Source organism: Sphaeramia orbicularis, chromosome 1 (assembly GCF_902148855.1).
Source record: "Sphaeramia orbicularis chromosome 1, fSphaOr1.1, whole genome shotgun sequence".
Lineage (NCBI taxonomy): Eukaryota > Metazoa > Chordata > Actinopteri > Kurtiformes > Apogonidae > Sphaeramia > Sphaeramia orbicularis.
The window spans coordinates 34,202,037-34,218,886 of NC_043957.1; the positions used below are offsets into that span (position 1 = coordinate 34,202,037).

Below are 16,850 nucleotides of genomic sequence, written 5' to 3' on the forward strand. Positions count from 1 at the left end.
CAGCTTTTCTGGTGTAAGGTTTGCAGATGAAACCTTTAATAGGCTCTGGAATTTTGGGCCGCTTTCAACCCACTTCCATATTGTAGAGATGACGGTAAGAGAGGCACTATTGTAGCCAGTGGAGATTTTGACCACCAATGGCAATGTTAAAGGAACCTCGCTGTTATGCAGTTGGTATATAGATTAAAGCCCTTTCTCTTTCATCGTCACAGAGAGCTGGGAGTTGAATGTCATTATAAGTACCTCCATCTTGGATGCACATTTCATTTTAATGCAATGCGGTGGCAGTGCGTGGTGTACGGCTCCGACATCATTATAGGGCCGTATATGTGGTAATCACCCATAGACATAAAACAAGTCGATGAGGCCACTGTGGCATCTATCACTGTTTTTTTTCGAGTACAGTTTTAAAGCTTAAAACAAGGATCCTCTATTTTCAAAGATGGTGTAGCGTAGGCATTTCCTGTGTGAGGATATCACATGGTTTAATGAAGGTAGATTAATGAGGTCAAATTAAGATAAGAACACACTAATACCATATTAGTAAGTAACATTATCTAATCATTTCCCTGCTCATTGTTAACTTCTTCAGACTAGGGCTGTAGCGATACACTAATCTCACGATACAATACGATATACGATATTCAGCTCACGATTCGATATATATATGTCACAATAGGGTCATTCCACCTCAATTCAACAAGTGCCTCCTGCTCGACCATCTTAGATTTGCTTGAAATTTTTACCATATAAAGTTCAACACTAAAAAACACCTCAGCCAAAATTTCAGATTGATATATCAAATACATTTGAAGAAAAAAAATCATGAACAGGGTACCCCTCTTGCCGTTTTTGGTGTATATAAATATATACATATATATATATATTATAACTATTGTCATGTTCACTGTTGGAAATATGTTACAAACAGATTGTTCTATTACATTTGGTGTTTAGTAAATAAATCACTATACTCTGCACAGTCAAATAATTCAAGCATCTTGAATTTCATGATCAGATGATAAGAATCGTGAGCGATATAGCTGGGTTATTCAAACATATTTTTTGTAGGTTGGAGTCCTAGAACCATCATGAAATTTTACATTTTGTAAGTATATGTGATGGTCTTTCAGAAAATAAGTTCTTTTGGTTGGTACTCCTTGTCATACCTGTGGTATTTGAAAGTGAAAATGAATGAAAAATGTTATTTTGCGATTTTATTATGACAAAAACAACAACAAAAAAGGATCATACCCATTAATAAATGCTGATCTGATTACTCTATATACTTATGTAAAAGGATGTGTAATTATTTGCAATATATCATATTTGGTTTGTGTTTAATTGGTCAATAAATATAGGGGTTCGTAAAAGTTTCAAGTTTATTTTCCAGATTTCACAAGGTCATACCACAGTCCCAATAAAGACAATGTTATTGATAATATACATATGCAATCTATATGTGGTAGTCATTCTTTGCTGAAAATTTCATGCAATTAGCTAGAAAACTTACTGAGATATTGCACTTTAAACTTTGCTGCGTTTTAAGACGATCGTGAAATGCACCAAAAACGGCAAGAGGGGTACCCTGTTCATGAATTTTTTTCTTTAGATACATTTGATATATCGGTCTGAAATTTTGGCTGGGCTAGTTTTCATGGTTGAACTTCACATGGTAAAAATTTGAAGCAAATCCAAGATGGTCGAGCAGGAATTTTTTTCTAAACCCGCTGAATTGAGGTGGAATGACCCAATATTCAGCTCACGATTCGATATATCACGATATTCAGCTCACGGTTCGATATATATCACGATATTCAGCCAACGATATGATTCAATGTGCTTCAGTACGATTCAATACACTTACATAATTTTCTGGAAGATTTTAAAGGGACAGAGTAATTTTAGTGACATTGACTTAGACTGAGTTAATTGACCTGAAAGCATCGATCAGTTACACAATATATGGCTCTGACTGGACAGAGAGTCTACAGCTTGCAAATGCTGGACAAAATGAATCAAAGATCTGATTAGAAAATTTTTTGATTTACTGAAACATTGCAAACTGTGGCTTCCAAGCCTTTGAAAAGTGCAGTATCTATAATCCCCTTATTAAACTTATTATAAACGTATACAAATCAGAACTCCCAAGAGGGATTATATCACAGCTTTATAAGAATATTTCAAATCTTAATAATCATTCCACCAAATACATTAAAGAACTAGAAAAGCACTCGGAGAGCACAGACCACCCCGATCACCACCAACATTTAATCATTTGTTCCTTGTGCCAGTATCAACATTTCCTGAAATTTTCATCCAAATCCGTCCATAACTTTTTGAGTTATCTTGCACACGGACAGACGGATGGACGGACGGACGGACGGACAGACAGACAAACCAACACCAGCAAAAACCTAACCTCCTTGGTGGAGGTAAAAATGGGAAAAGGAAGGACGGTTTGTAATAACAGACGAAGACTGGGAGCCGACATGCGCATCTCACTTTCCTTCTTTTTAAACCTGAAGTGCTCCCACACACCTGCCTTTATGTATGAAGGTGCTGGATTTATATTCGCCGCCATTCTCCTAAATCTCTTAACTCTGACTGCGTAAACAGGAAGAGAAAGACGTCGGCATCTGTGTAAAGACAGTATCTAGTGGCTGGCTGACCTAATCGTTCTTCCTGCAAAGCGAATGGGGGAAATGGGCGGCGAGCAGAGTGCCAGACAGAACACGGGGAATTTGAAAGGGGCTTAATGTATCGCTACTCGCGGCTGAAAAATCAATACTTTCTGGTGAAACAAAATTTCGATATATATAGCAGTATCGATAAAATCGCTCAGCCTCACTTCAAACAAGGTCTGCGGTGTGAGATATACTAATAAAAGTTTGTTGCAAGAACAAAGACCTCAAAGTCCATTTTCTTTTGAATGACGTAGAGCAGGGGTGTCAAACTCATTTTAGTTCAGGGGCCACATTAAGCCAAATTTGATCTGCAGTGGGCTGAACCAGTAAAATAATAACATAATAATATATAAATAATGTCAACTCCAAACTTTCTTCTATGTTTTGGTGCAAAAAAGTAAAATTATGTGATGAAAATGTTTACATCTACCAACTATCCTTTAAAACAATGTGAATAACATGAACAAACTGAAATTTCTTAAGAAAACTAAGTGCAATTTTAACCCTTTCATGTATAAGTCACTACAGTGAACAGTTATTCTACAGCTATTCTCTTGTATATTAATGGGTTTTGTTGTTTTACTTGCATATCAGCCAACACAATGGACACTTACGCTCCATCTCATACCCTGACATTCATACCATGACTGTAATTTTGCTGTTCTTGATAAACCTGATCTACAGTGACATGTTTTAGTGTAAATCAATTGTTATTTGATAGACAAATAGTTTTTTTTTTGCATATTATCTCCATGAAGTGAGTAATTACTAGCATTAGAATATGTTAAAATGTGAGAAGACATCAGATTAGCAGCATTAAAAATGTTTTTATTTCATTGTTTTCATATCATTTTCTGCTATTGGGTTTTAAACACGTTTCTTTACTTCAAAAATTATATATGATATGATATGATATCATATATATATATGATATTTTTGTAACTCTATAGATAAAAAAAAAAACTCGATCACATTGGTTTTTTGTATGCCTTAGGAGAAATAAAAACACTCAAGAAAAAAATCTTGACTAAGGTTCTCATAATTCATACATGAAAGGGTTAAGAATATTATGCCTCAGTTTATCATTTAAACATGTAAATTATAATGTACAGATCACAGTGGATCTACAAACACACAAAACATTTAATAACAGGCAGAATATAGGTAAAATTACACTTCAGACATTTCATAATATTTATATTTGTTGAGGTTATTCGTGTTTTTGTGAAATGTTAGTTTGTTTTAGTGTAAATACAGCAAAATGACATGAAAATTTTTACATTTACAAAGAGAAAAATTTGGAGTTGTGAGTATTTATGGGTTATTATGATAGTATTTTACTGATCCGACCCACTTGAAATTAAATGATTCATATCGTCAGTGTAATTTTTTGCATTTCACAAATTCATCCCAGGGGCCAGACTGGACCCTTTGGCGGGCCGGATTTGGCCCCCGGGCCGCATGTTTGACACCTGTGACTTAGAGGCTCAACTGTTCGCAATTTGAGCAGTCCTTTCTTTTCATTAAGGATGTGAATCCCCATCACTGAGTTCGATTCGCATGTTGATACGCTGCCAGCGATATGATACATTAACAATATAGTGAAGCCCCCCGCCGATACAGTGCAATACGATTCACCCCTGTTCACGATGGAAAAGTTATTATGCAATATATATCATTATTGTTTTATCGCCCAGCCCTATCTTTGTGTCTCATATTTTCACCCTCGGTTATTTGCTCTTCTGACTCTGATCTGTCTGACATACAGTACGTATTTTTACTAAATCCCCTTCTGAATGTTATTTCTCTTTTTGCTGCTAAATCTTTCTAATTGTTCTTGGTACATGTTCTGCTAGTCAGAACATTCTTTGTCATGTTATCTATCAGACCTTTTATGAAACCTTGATATTCTATTCTCAGCTCGCAAAAAATGATTTTGAGAGGAAAGAGCAGGAAATTGCTACAACGATAAAGGGGGGAAAAAACTGAGAACGAAGAGCTAAAAATTAAGAATATAAATGGAGATAGTGAGAAAGTTCGCACCAAATGGCCCCTCCGACCTCCACCAAACATTCATACACCAGTGGAGGAAGGGTGGGTGAAATGACTTGCCCAAGGACACAATGGACTGACAGAGCGGGATTCGAACCACCAACCCTTTGGTTAATGGACGACCCACTCTCCCTCCTGAGCCATGACTGCTACTAATATAAAATCAGAGGAAAGACTTAGCGAACGAATGTAGCCAGATTCACCGGTAGTCTACTGCATACATGACCTTTGAGAGAGCGGCAGGGAGGTTATGACATTCAGAAGTTCATGAGTGACAGAAAATCAGATGGATTAAGTAAGATATTTGCAGTCCATTGGTTCATCTTACTCATTCACTTACAAACACACACATTCTAGATATGATTCATTTTCGTGCCCTCTGAGTGCAGTGAGGTAGAAAATAAATGCTTTTAATGCTCCGAGGTTGTCGGAGTGCTTGTTTCGTGCATGTTTGTGTGTGTGTGTGTGTGTGTGGGGGGGGGGTGTCAGTTAAGCCAATTCTGTGCTTTATTTCATATGGACATCATTTTATCTTAGTAAAGAAAAATAATAATAATAATAATAAAATTCCCAAACAGTGGTCATCTTTAAACCTGGCTGAAGAATCAATGCAATTTGGTGTGAAAGTTTTAACCATTGCATAAATGTGTTTTATTTCTAACTACTTTTGTTTTATAAGGTGGAATTGTAGGATTTTATTTATTTATTTTAACAGATTTTTTACGCTTTAGTGTTTTGATGATGCGGTTTACTGATAATACACACCCAACACTTGCTCCATTCATTCCAGTCACATTTCTGCCTAAAACTCCCCAACTCGGCAGTCACTCCCTTTGAAGCGAAATACTAAAGATGTATTTTCCAGGAGTTGATACAGTTTCTTTTGCTTAATTTTCATTTGCTTAATTTAAACCTTATCAGTGGACTGGGGATCATAACGAAAAAGATGCATCTTTGATATTCACAAGAAGAACAATGGAAGTTTAAAGCACTATTTAGTAAAAAAAGAAATCACATTCCCTTATTATTATTATTATTAGTAGTAGTAGTAGTAGTAGTAGTAGTAATAGTAATAATCATAAAATATATTCATTAATGGGATTTTTTCACTCTTTCTTCCCAAGTGATACCTGTACTTATGTGTCTGTGTTGTCTTTTCAGTACTATGTGTATTTATATATTACAGAAGGCAAGTGCGTCATTACTGCCTGTATGATTGGCATCCAGGACTGACAGCTCCTCTTGTTCAGATGAATGCACACAGGAAACAACTTAGTGGATAAATTAAAGACAAAAAGTCAAAAGTATATCATTGGTGGAAATGCCTGCTCATGTGCGGATGTTGTATTCTTGTGTGTGAAGGGTATCTCAGTAAATAATGTTACAAATTAAATATAATTTACCTCCGCTTTCTCAAGTGAACAAGAAATACAGGAGAAACATATAAATACACTAATATCTGGCTTACACTTCCAAACATTTTCTTTATGTTACCCCCTTTTTTTCCCACTTTTTTTATCTGCTTGACTTTGTTGGTGTTGTCTTTAGGCAGTTTACTGAAGAGATTTAGTCCAGCTTTACTCTGCGTCTGCAGTCAAGCCAATGGCCTGATGTGTGTGTGTGTTTGAAACGGAGAGATTTTGTGCCCGATTAGCAGTAGGACTGAGGCGCAGTGCTAAATAATTTAGCTACTGTCTACATCATCCAATACTAGCAAACTGCTGGGAAGAGGGATAGGGAGATAATAGCAGCATAACTGGACTGTAGCACTGAAGGATACTGCCACAAGCAGTCATTGCCTCTTAAAACAAGTGTCAATGGACGACAGAATCAGAGGATTCTATATGTTGCATGCAAAACATGACTCCTCTTGAATGCTATTCATGATTGCCTTAGATCCCTTTTTTTCTGGTATCTGAAAGCTACAAACATGATGAATTCTGCAGCAAGTTGCTACACTTGATCAGTACTGTATATGCTGGTTGAAAAGTCTGCAGTATACTAGCAACACTCCACTCTCTCTGTTGACTTTACATTTAAATTACAGATTTATTAATAAAACATGTTTCTTGTCCAATCAGAATAGAGCAAACTCAGCATTGAACCCATGTTAATGTTTTATGTTGCATTTTGTCATTGAACGGATTCACATTTTATTTTCACTTTCTATGCTTCACTCTTGCATATATTCGTACAGTTAAGATCAAACAGACATACAAGACAGACATAAACCCCCAACAGAGAACTCAACGATAGTGGTTTGTTTTCTACTGGTTCCTTTTTATCCATTTGCAAATCCATTCCACCACAGTAATAAGTGAGAGGTTGTATTAAAGCTAGTGGAGTATGCTTAGGCTGGATTTTTATGGGTTAAAAGCTTTTTGTAAATGTTCCTGTATCAACTGATGAATTACAACCCTTAATATTTCATCATTTATTTATTTTTTTTTAGCTCCAGATTGTCCATGAACATGCACACAGATGCTCACCTCACTCTATCATTAACACATCATACAGTGTTTACATACTTTGACGCAGCCGGTGTAGAGTTTCCTTCTTTTTTCCATCCTGTCTGCTCTCTTGGTTTTTTTCCTCTTCTTCACAGGCAACCAGTAAAATGGTTTGGTTTTTCCCCTGCTGTCTGGCTGTTGGTGTGGCCCAGGGTTTAAAGCCCAGCAGCAGGAGAAGCCTCTCTCTCTCTCTCTCTCACAGCCTCACTGCATTAGCATCAACTTTTCTTTTGTTTGTTCGCCTTTTATTTAGTTACGCATGCTTTCACTTTCACTCATCCATGCACACACTACACTACTGATAATGCTGACTACATATAGGATTTACTTTATTATTATTTCTTGATTGTCTTGATTCGTGCACCATTTAATTGATAAGTTCTGCTTGTTTGCTGGACTCCTCCTGTGTTTGTTTGTTTTGTCACGGGTCTACGAGCCAGTCTTGACAATACATTACACATTTAAAAGCATTCCAGGTTCAGAAAGCTCACAAAGGCACATGCCCAAGTGTACGCTGTGTGTTGTTCTGTCCCTGACTCCTTACCATTCAACGAAGCTAAACTGGGTTTATTAAAAAACAGTCCTGCATTTTGTGACAACCTGGAAGTTGCCCCAAACACACACACACACCCTGTAACATGCATGTTGGCATCCAGATCCCCGCCGGAAATTGTCACCACAGCATCGACACCTGATTCGCCCGAAGTTGGCGGCAGTTTTTAAATACCCCCCCCATATCCGCATTCGGCGAGTGCGGCGGTGCGTTCGAGTCGGCATGACACGGAAGCGTCAGAGCAACAGCTCGTTAGTAGAGACAAAAAAGTACGGCAGTTAATCCCGTTTACAACTTTGTTCATCTCCGTCCGTTTTCTCCCTCTGGTGCATCACATCCATCCATCTCACTGCAGCAAGACAGTCTCCCTCACATACCAGCAAACCAGCAGCAATAACCCGGAATGGATTACAAACTGACTGGACTGGACTGACTGACGGACTGACTGACTGCGACCATTGGAGTGTTGTGAGTAAGTTTTTTTTCTGCTTTCTCGTTTTTTTTAAAAAAGGCCTTGAACTGAACTGTGCGCTTGTTTTTTTTTCAAACGAACTGAAATGAACTGAATGAATTTTTTTTTTTTCCCTTTTTGATAAACTGAAAACCCGGAATGGAATTTTTTGTTTAAATGGACTGAACTGTTTTTTTTGTTACTTTCTTCTTTCAAAAGACTGTTTAAATTGTGGAAGATTTAAGTTCGAATTTTTGCTTGGTTGGTGGATTTTGTTGAGTTTGGACTTTGGGTTTTCTGTGGGTTGGGTTTTCAACTGTGGGTTTGAATTTGTGTGAATTTTTTTTATAATCATTGTTTAATACATGATTTTGAATTTTACATGGTTTGAATGTGTGTTCTTTTCTTTGTCATTTAATGTGTGGGGTGTGAGTTTAATTAAAACTCACATCCTTTGTGTAGTTTGAGACTCAAGCTAAAGACTGACTTACACTGACTAACCGAACATCTTATATGTCAGGAGAGAGACCTGGCTGGCACCCCTGAAAAATCAATATAATAAAATAATATAAAATAAATAAATTAAAACATCAAACTCAAACTGTCACAATTTCACACACAAACAGCCAAGAACTGTGGCTGGTCTTTGCACATACACACATATCTGCTGTCGACTGCTGAGTCAAGACTCTTCTTCTGTAAATAATGGTGAGGTTTGTTGTACTTCACATTCATTGTTTGCATCCTTTTAGTCAGCACAGGTTAGGAGTCAAAGCTATTGAAATGTAGATTCAATAACTCATATTCAACATTAATATCCCTGTACTAGCCTTGCACTTACAAAACAACCAGTATATTTGGTAAATGTTGCCCTGGTTGTGTAATAATCAGACTGACATCGAATTTTAGGTACATTCCTGTATTGCAGGTATATGGGGCAAGGACTGGCTTGTTATTTGTCTCATAGTTTTATTATACCCCAGTATACCCTGGTACATGCACATCCTGGGTTATAACATACTTTTTTTTTTACAATAAGAATGAAGTTTCAGTTACTGTAAATTCCGGACTATAAGCTGCTACTTTTTTCCCACGCTTTAAACACTGCAGCTTATACTCCGACGCAGCTTATACGACGATTTTACCTTATTGCCTGCCACACCCTAGGGAAGAATCTGTCTATTGTTACCAGGCATGCAGGAATGGATAACATTAACAACTTAACGTTTATAAAGTTAATATTAACACACACAAAAGGAGAACTTTTAAGGAAAAATAGTAAACCTTCAAATGTTAATATTGTTTCACAAATATGCAAAACAAAACTCTGAATGAAAACACCCAATAAAGCTCTCCAGAGACCATCATAAATTTAAAGCATCTCAGAATTAATGCACACATCGTGCGTAATGTTAAATGAAAATGATATTACAACAGACGTAATTACTTGTTTTTAATCTTTATATTTCAAAAATAAATTAAAAGTCCTACTCCAACAAAAAACAAAAATTTGTTCACTTTGAAGTGTCTTTCAAGTCATTTTAAGTCCGTGAATCCACAGCCGGCGCAAAAGCAAGTCAATCCCGTATCAGCACGAATCCAAAGGAAGCCCCAGTAAGTCAACCGACAAAAAAAAAAAAAAGAAAGAGAAAATGTGCTTTTATTACTATCCTTTTATTGCCTTGTTTTTTGTCTTTTGTTTTTTAATCATCATATTAACAACGAATCAACCTATAGATATGACAGCAAGCTCACACATATCATACCCATTTACATACAGGGAATAATTTCCTTTGAACTCAAAGAAAACCTTTATCCAATTACCGTCCAGTTTTGACGCAATGAAAAGAAAAGGTTCCACTCGGTCCCATAGACTCCCATAGAAGCCAGGCTTCCACGGGGAAATGCATTGACCATAGATCGTATGAGGAAACAGCGCAACGGGAATGTATGAGAAGTGAACAACATCGAGTCTGATGATTTGTGATAAAGCTGGTTCTGAACGAACTCGTCTGTGAGATGAATGTGTTTTAACATGTGTAGTCAATGAAATGTCAACACAACCGAACATATTTAACCATTTAATTTTCGTAATGATAGGGGAAGCCGGGCTTCTCTTGCAGTCTATGAGAAATCGCCACTGGTGGACACCCGCAGCTTATAAACCGGCGCGGCTTATACGTGTACAAAATTGATTTTCTCTCTAAAATTAGGGTCTGCGGCTTATATTCAGGTGCGGTCTATAGTCCGGAATTTACGGTAATTATTTCATGTTTAGAACTGACTAATCCATTCTGTCTTTGGTAACTGTTTACTGTTACTTTAAGAGAGGTCTTTTCAGTTCTTGGAAGTATTAGTTGTATGAGGTCCTTATTCATAGATGGTGCGTTTTACCTGCGGCAGAGTATCGTAGCAGAGGCACACAACAGAATGGGACAAAAACATAAGTGACCCCATGCTGTGCACATACCACCTGTGTTGGTTTGTATTTAAAGGGCTGTCAAGTAAAGCTGTCAAACCAGGGAACACTAGACAAGCTATGGTTTTCATACTCTGGCCTGTCATGTTCCATATTATCCAGCAAAGGATTTTAAGTGGCCTTCTTGTGACTCATGGGGAATAAAAGTTTTTGTGTTTTTCGAAATTTACAATAATGCACATGTAGTGGATGATTGTTAAATACATCAGTAGGACACACGTACACCATAACTGTCAGCTGTGTTGTATTTTCTGTGGGAACACGAGGCAAGAAAAGTCTTTGGAAGCTGGTTAATGTTCCTACAGTGTGTCTATGAGCTGTTTCAAAAGAATGTACCCTAATCCTCACCCTCTATTGTGCCATAAAAATGTGCAGTTTGCTAGCTATAAATACTTTTTCTTTTTCATTTTTTTGTGCAGTTGACACGAGAAACGTCTGTTTTTTTTTTTTTCCTTTTCTGTCCTCAGCACTGTGGAAAATTCTAACAGGATACGTTCTCCACTTTGCCTTTCTGTTTGTCTGTGTCTTCAGAACCTGCTGTCAGAAAAGGTTGACCAGATGATGGAGTGGTCCTCCCGCCGTTCGGTTGTGCGGATGAACGGGGACAAGTTCCGTCGCTTTGTCAAGGCCCCACCCAGGAACTACTCTGTCATCGTCATGTTCACTGCACTACAACCTCAAAGGCAGTGTTCTGTCTGCAGGTACCTACACACAACTGCGCCTAACAGGCATTTTTATTGTCGATTAGTAAGTCCAAGATGATACCCTCTAATGTCTTTTTTTGATACCCAGCCTGAAGATATTCAGTTTACTGTCAACAGGAAAGAAACTAGAGAATATTCAGCTTGAAGAGGCTGAATCTGAGAGTTTGGACTTTGTTCTTAAGAAATTGTTGACATCCATACTTCATTATCGAACTACAGTAGTTGTTAATTACAGGGTGTCCGCAGATCTTTAAAAAGTGTTACAATTTCTTAAAAGTTTCACAGATAGAATAAATAATATCTGGACAATTCTATATGTGGTTTAGAGATCTTTGTAAAAAATTCATCAAATTTGTGATCGGGGTTTAGCATTTTAGCATAACAAAATATATATGGGTGTAGTGCAGTGTTTTTCAACCTTGGAGTCGGGACCCCACGTGGCGTCACCTGGAATTCAAATGGGGTTGACTGAAATTTCTAGTAATTGATACAAAAAAAAACCCCAACTTACTAATAAGACATATATAGTGAGTTGAGAGAGACTACCACAATTCATAAAAGACATGATAAACTGTGAAGCTGAAACTGAAGCACTGTGGTACTGTTTGTCTTTCAAATGTTCATTGTGGTCAGTTTCAGATGCTGCAGCTCTTTCATAATTCAAAATTTGAGTTATTGTTTGTTCAGTATTAATTGTCAGCCTTTTAAATCCAAGCTGGACTGTCTGTACATATCCTGACCAAGGAAAATAAAATTTTCACTTTGTGCAGTAATCTACACCTGGCTTTTCTGCCTCCGTCCATAATAATATACATTATATAGACTAAATGTTGTTGAAAATTCATGTTTATTTGCAACATAGTATAGCAAACCATTACATGATCCAAAGCAAATTAATTTTAGCAAAAAAAAAGAAAGTCTCTGTTTTGAATGTCTGGGGTCGCCAGAAAATTTGTGATATTAAAATGGGGTCACAAGCCAAAAAATGTTGGGAACCACTGGTGTAGGAGTTCAGGTATGAGTCACTTGAACATGGAGAAAATGTAAATGTAACTTAAGCTGGATTGTAACTTGATGAAGACTAATAGGCAATAACTGAGGCCTGTTATTTTTGAATGTAAGGCCTCAAATTTGACCAAAGATGCCTTGAAAAATGTCTTACAAAATCATACATTTGGCTTCTTCAAACCTGCAGATACCCTGTAATTAATTACAAATGAAAATTGTTGCAGTTGCACATACAGTTTATGTGTTCACAAAGACATACTCTCAAGGACAGATGTACCAGAGCTTATTTGATATTTCACGTACACTCTTACCAGATTCGCTGTCTTGCACACCTAAGGAAACACAAGAAACATACATTATGTAACAAGAACCAGTGGGTCACGTTGACATTTGGATCGAAGAGACTTTAGCTAGCTGTACCACTAAAGGGGAATGAATAAATTCCACAGAACAAGGCCAACTAGACCTACTTGCATACTTCTAGTATTTAATGCATTGAGTGCATTTTTCAGAAGTTTAGCAACTTGTATCACAAAAGTGAACTTTAAATGTGATTTTTTTTTTTTTTTTTTTTAAACACAACAGGCCTGCATAATGTTTTAAACAGGACTATGTGAAACTACGAGGTTACACTAAACTAGACAAGTAGACTTTTAGACTCCAGCTTCATATAAAGATGAATTCCTATTTTAACAAGTAGTGTCAGACACAACAAACCCCACTCCTCGCATGCATTGTAGCTTATTTTGGCATCGATCCAGCTGATGTCATCATGTCTATATGTGTGTTGATGTCAGCATATCAGTTGCCTCTATATACAGTGGTATAAAGAAGTTAAGGCATTCCTCTGAGGCTGCATATTAATTTACTCTGTTTTCACGGAAAATGATCACAGTGGCATGCCATTCATCCTCTGATAAAAGCTGAGTACTGGGGTATTGTTCAGACAAAGATTTTTAGTGTAGCAGTATTAAGTTGCATGAAATTTAATCAGACATGAAAAATAGGCTTTGCAAAAATTTGGGCACCCTTGTTATTTTGTTGATTTGAATTCCTGTAATTACTTAGCCCTGATTAAATGGAACACAAAATTGCATTGGTGAGCTTGTTAGGCCTTGAACTTCATAGACGGGTGCATCCAATCATAAGCAAAGGTATTTAAGGTAGCCAAATGCAAGTTGTTCTTCTCTTTGACTCTCCTCTGAAGACTGGCAACATGGGAACATCTAAACAACTCTCAAATGACCTGAGAGCAAAGATTGTTCAACATTATAGTTTAGGGGAAGGCTACAAAAAGTTATCTCAGAGATTTCAGCAGTCAGTTTCCACTGTGAGGAACATGTTAAGGAAATGGAAGACCACAGGCACAGTTCTTGTTAAGGCCAGAGGTGGCAGCCCAAGGAAAATATTGGAGAGGCAAAAGCGAAGGATGATGAGAAAGGTCAAAGACAACCCACAGACCACCTCCAAAGACCTAAAACATCATCTTACTGCAGATTGTATCACTGTGCATCGTTCAGCAATGTACGAACCTAACTGAACTGGAAATGTTTTGTAAGGAGGAATGGTCCAAAATACCGTCATCCAGAATCCAGACACTTCTTAAAGGCTATAGGAAGTGCCAGTATCAACATTTACTGAAAATTTCATCAAAATCCGTCCATGACTTTTTGACTTATCTTGCTAACAGACAAACAAACAGACAAACAAACAGACAAACAAACCCCGATGAAAACATAACCTCCGCCGTTCCTTAAAGGAGGTAACAAACGAACCCAACCAAACAGCACACAGAAAGTATTTCAGCACCACGGACAGCTCTGCATTACAGCTCTATGACCTTCCATAACTGAAAGCAGCTCATACTTTGAATTAGTTAATGTAGTTCGCTGCTACTGGAGGACAAATATTAAACGGTCTATTTCATACGAATCAAGTTTGAGTTTACAGGTCATCATGGGCCTCATGTCGAGTGCTACGTTACTTAACTGTTTTTCTCCAATGCCCATGGAGCTTTACTGAGGCTGCATGGAACAAGGAGTGCAAGGGCTACTTTTTTAGATGCTCTTTTCAGGCATTAAACTACAGTATTTTTAATTAAGTGTTTTAGAATGACGTGCGTTTGATGTGTTTGGGATCATGCGCTGTCCGTGGTGCTGAAATCACACAATTTTGCAATATGCCGGTGTGAGATTGTAAATGGACCCCCATAGAATATGGACCCGGGGGTCCAGATTCCGCAGCGGAATATGGACCCCCCCTATGGAAAATGGACCCCCCTCCAAATTTGGGGAATGGTTCATTCTTTTTATTATTTTTGGAATATATATATATATATATATACATATATATATATATATATATATATATATATATATATATATATATATATATATATACATATAATGGAAAAAAAACAACATTTAAAAAAAAACATATTTATTGAGGTATATAACAAGTATTATACAAAGTTAAAAATGTAACAATATCACAGATATCACACTGAATGGCAAATTACACTGTTATGACAGGCTCAAAATGTTCAAACATGTTCTTCACAAACATGGCTTTTGGTGAAGCCTCACAAGGTGAAGGAAGGCCAGAAAGTGGCGCATAGCACTGCCACTTGTGTTCCTCCCCAAATGGTGAGTAGGTCCAGATGGGTGTGGCGAGTAAGCTGGCCACGGCAAGTATTTCTACTTCTGTGGCATACTCTCCAGGCTGGGCCATGTTGCTGACATCTGCGTTCATATAAATGGGTCTGTCATTCAGTGTGTTATATTTTATATTTTATATTTATTTGTTATATTAATAAAATCTTACATAGGGAAGGGGTGAAAGATAAGCTTATTGTCAAACGAGTTGTTTCCAGGGTTTTTCCGTAGCTAAAGCTCGGGGAAAAAACCATGGAAACAACGAGTTTGACAATAAGCTATCTTTTACCCCTTCCCTGTGTAAGATTTTGTTTCTCACATGACCAGTACAGTTAAAAATAACCATTATTTCATACAGTACTGCATTTAATAATTTCTACATATTAGGGGCCTAAATGCTTATTTCTAAGAAAATTATCAGAGGTGGGGGTGGGGGGTGCCCCACCACCACCACAAACAAAAAAAAAAAAGCTGGGCCCTGTAGTGAAGCCTTGCAGCATGAGCGTACCTCCCCGTACAGCCTGGCCTCCCATTGTGACGTCACTGTGGCGGCGACGGTCGTTTGATACATGTTCTTGTACTCTCTCTTCCCTCAGACAGATCACACAATAACAGAACACAATAAAGAAATTTTGTTTGCAAAATGTTGTTTTGTTTCTATTTTATGTGTTTATAATTCAAAACTTAAAAAAAAAAAAATTCATTCCCTAAATTTGGAGGGGGGTCCATTTTCCATAGGGGGGGTCCATATTCCGCTGCGGAATCTGGACCCCCGGGTCCATATTCCAGGGGGTCCATATTCCATACTACACCGGAACACTGACCCATACTGTTAGAAATTAGGAGTCATAATAAGACATCAGATGAAGACATTTGAAGCAGAAGGCAAAAGAATAAAACAAAGATACACAAGAATAATAGAGGGAAGTGAATGTTACAAATACTAACTATCCAACACGCACATCCATCAGCCTGATCCTTGTCCCTGTGGACTGGGCATTATCTCTTCAGATTTGGTGTTGTTTCAAGTTTATTTTTCTTCTAATCAAACACTTTATTCTCTTCTGCACTGTGCAATTGAGTCCAGTCATTTACTCCGTCTTGAAAATTTGTATTCGACCCCCTCAAAGAACGCCACGAATGCTGCACAAATTATGCACTACCACCTATAGAAACACTGTATGTCCACTTTTAGAACACCGTGTGAATCTGTGTCTGTACATTCGTTAGTATGAATGCCATAAGGGACCACTATTAACAATGTAATGTGTTCTTGTGGTCTACTCGTGGCCACCACAGGAACATGTGGGCTCTGGAAAGGCCTCCTGATCCACGGACGTTGTACATTGTTCGTATGTTCATACAGCATTCATTAGTGTACCGTCCAAAAGGGGGTTTCGTACTGCATTCGTGGAAAATCATGGACAAGATCACTCACCTGGCTACACAAACTTAGGAACAGTCCACGGACACTCTGTTCTTATAAGTCCACCTTGAGAAGGTAGTACAAAATGGTCCATAAATTGTTAGCACGGTGTCTACAGGTTTGACTAATGGTGTCACATTAATAAAAAGAATAAACATAAAAAAAGCCAATAAACGTTGTAAAACACACATATTAACCAAATAAGCATTAACGCAAAACTCCCCTTGAACCCCTGCTCATAAAATAGAACACAATGAGCAAAATGTCCAGTACCCACAATGCAATGTGGCAGACTGGCACTAATCATCACTCTGTAGAGTTGAATT

General features: G+C 37.5%; 1 protein-coding gene across 1 annotated transcript in view; it reads left to right on the forward strand.

The window, feature by feature from the left end:
* tusc3 (tumor suppressor candidate 3) overlaps positions 1-16,850 on the forward strand; it is a 102,492-nt gene that overhangs the window by 21,010 nt on the left and 64,632 nt on the right. The window contains exon 2 of the mRNA XM_030146460.1: positions 11,264-11,433. Coding sequence (XP_030002320.1) covers positions 11,264-11,433 — 170 coding nt within the window. The remainder of the gene's footprint in view (positions 1-11,263; positions 11,434-16,850) is intronic.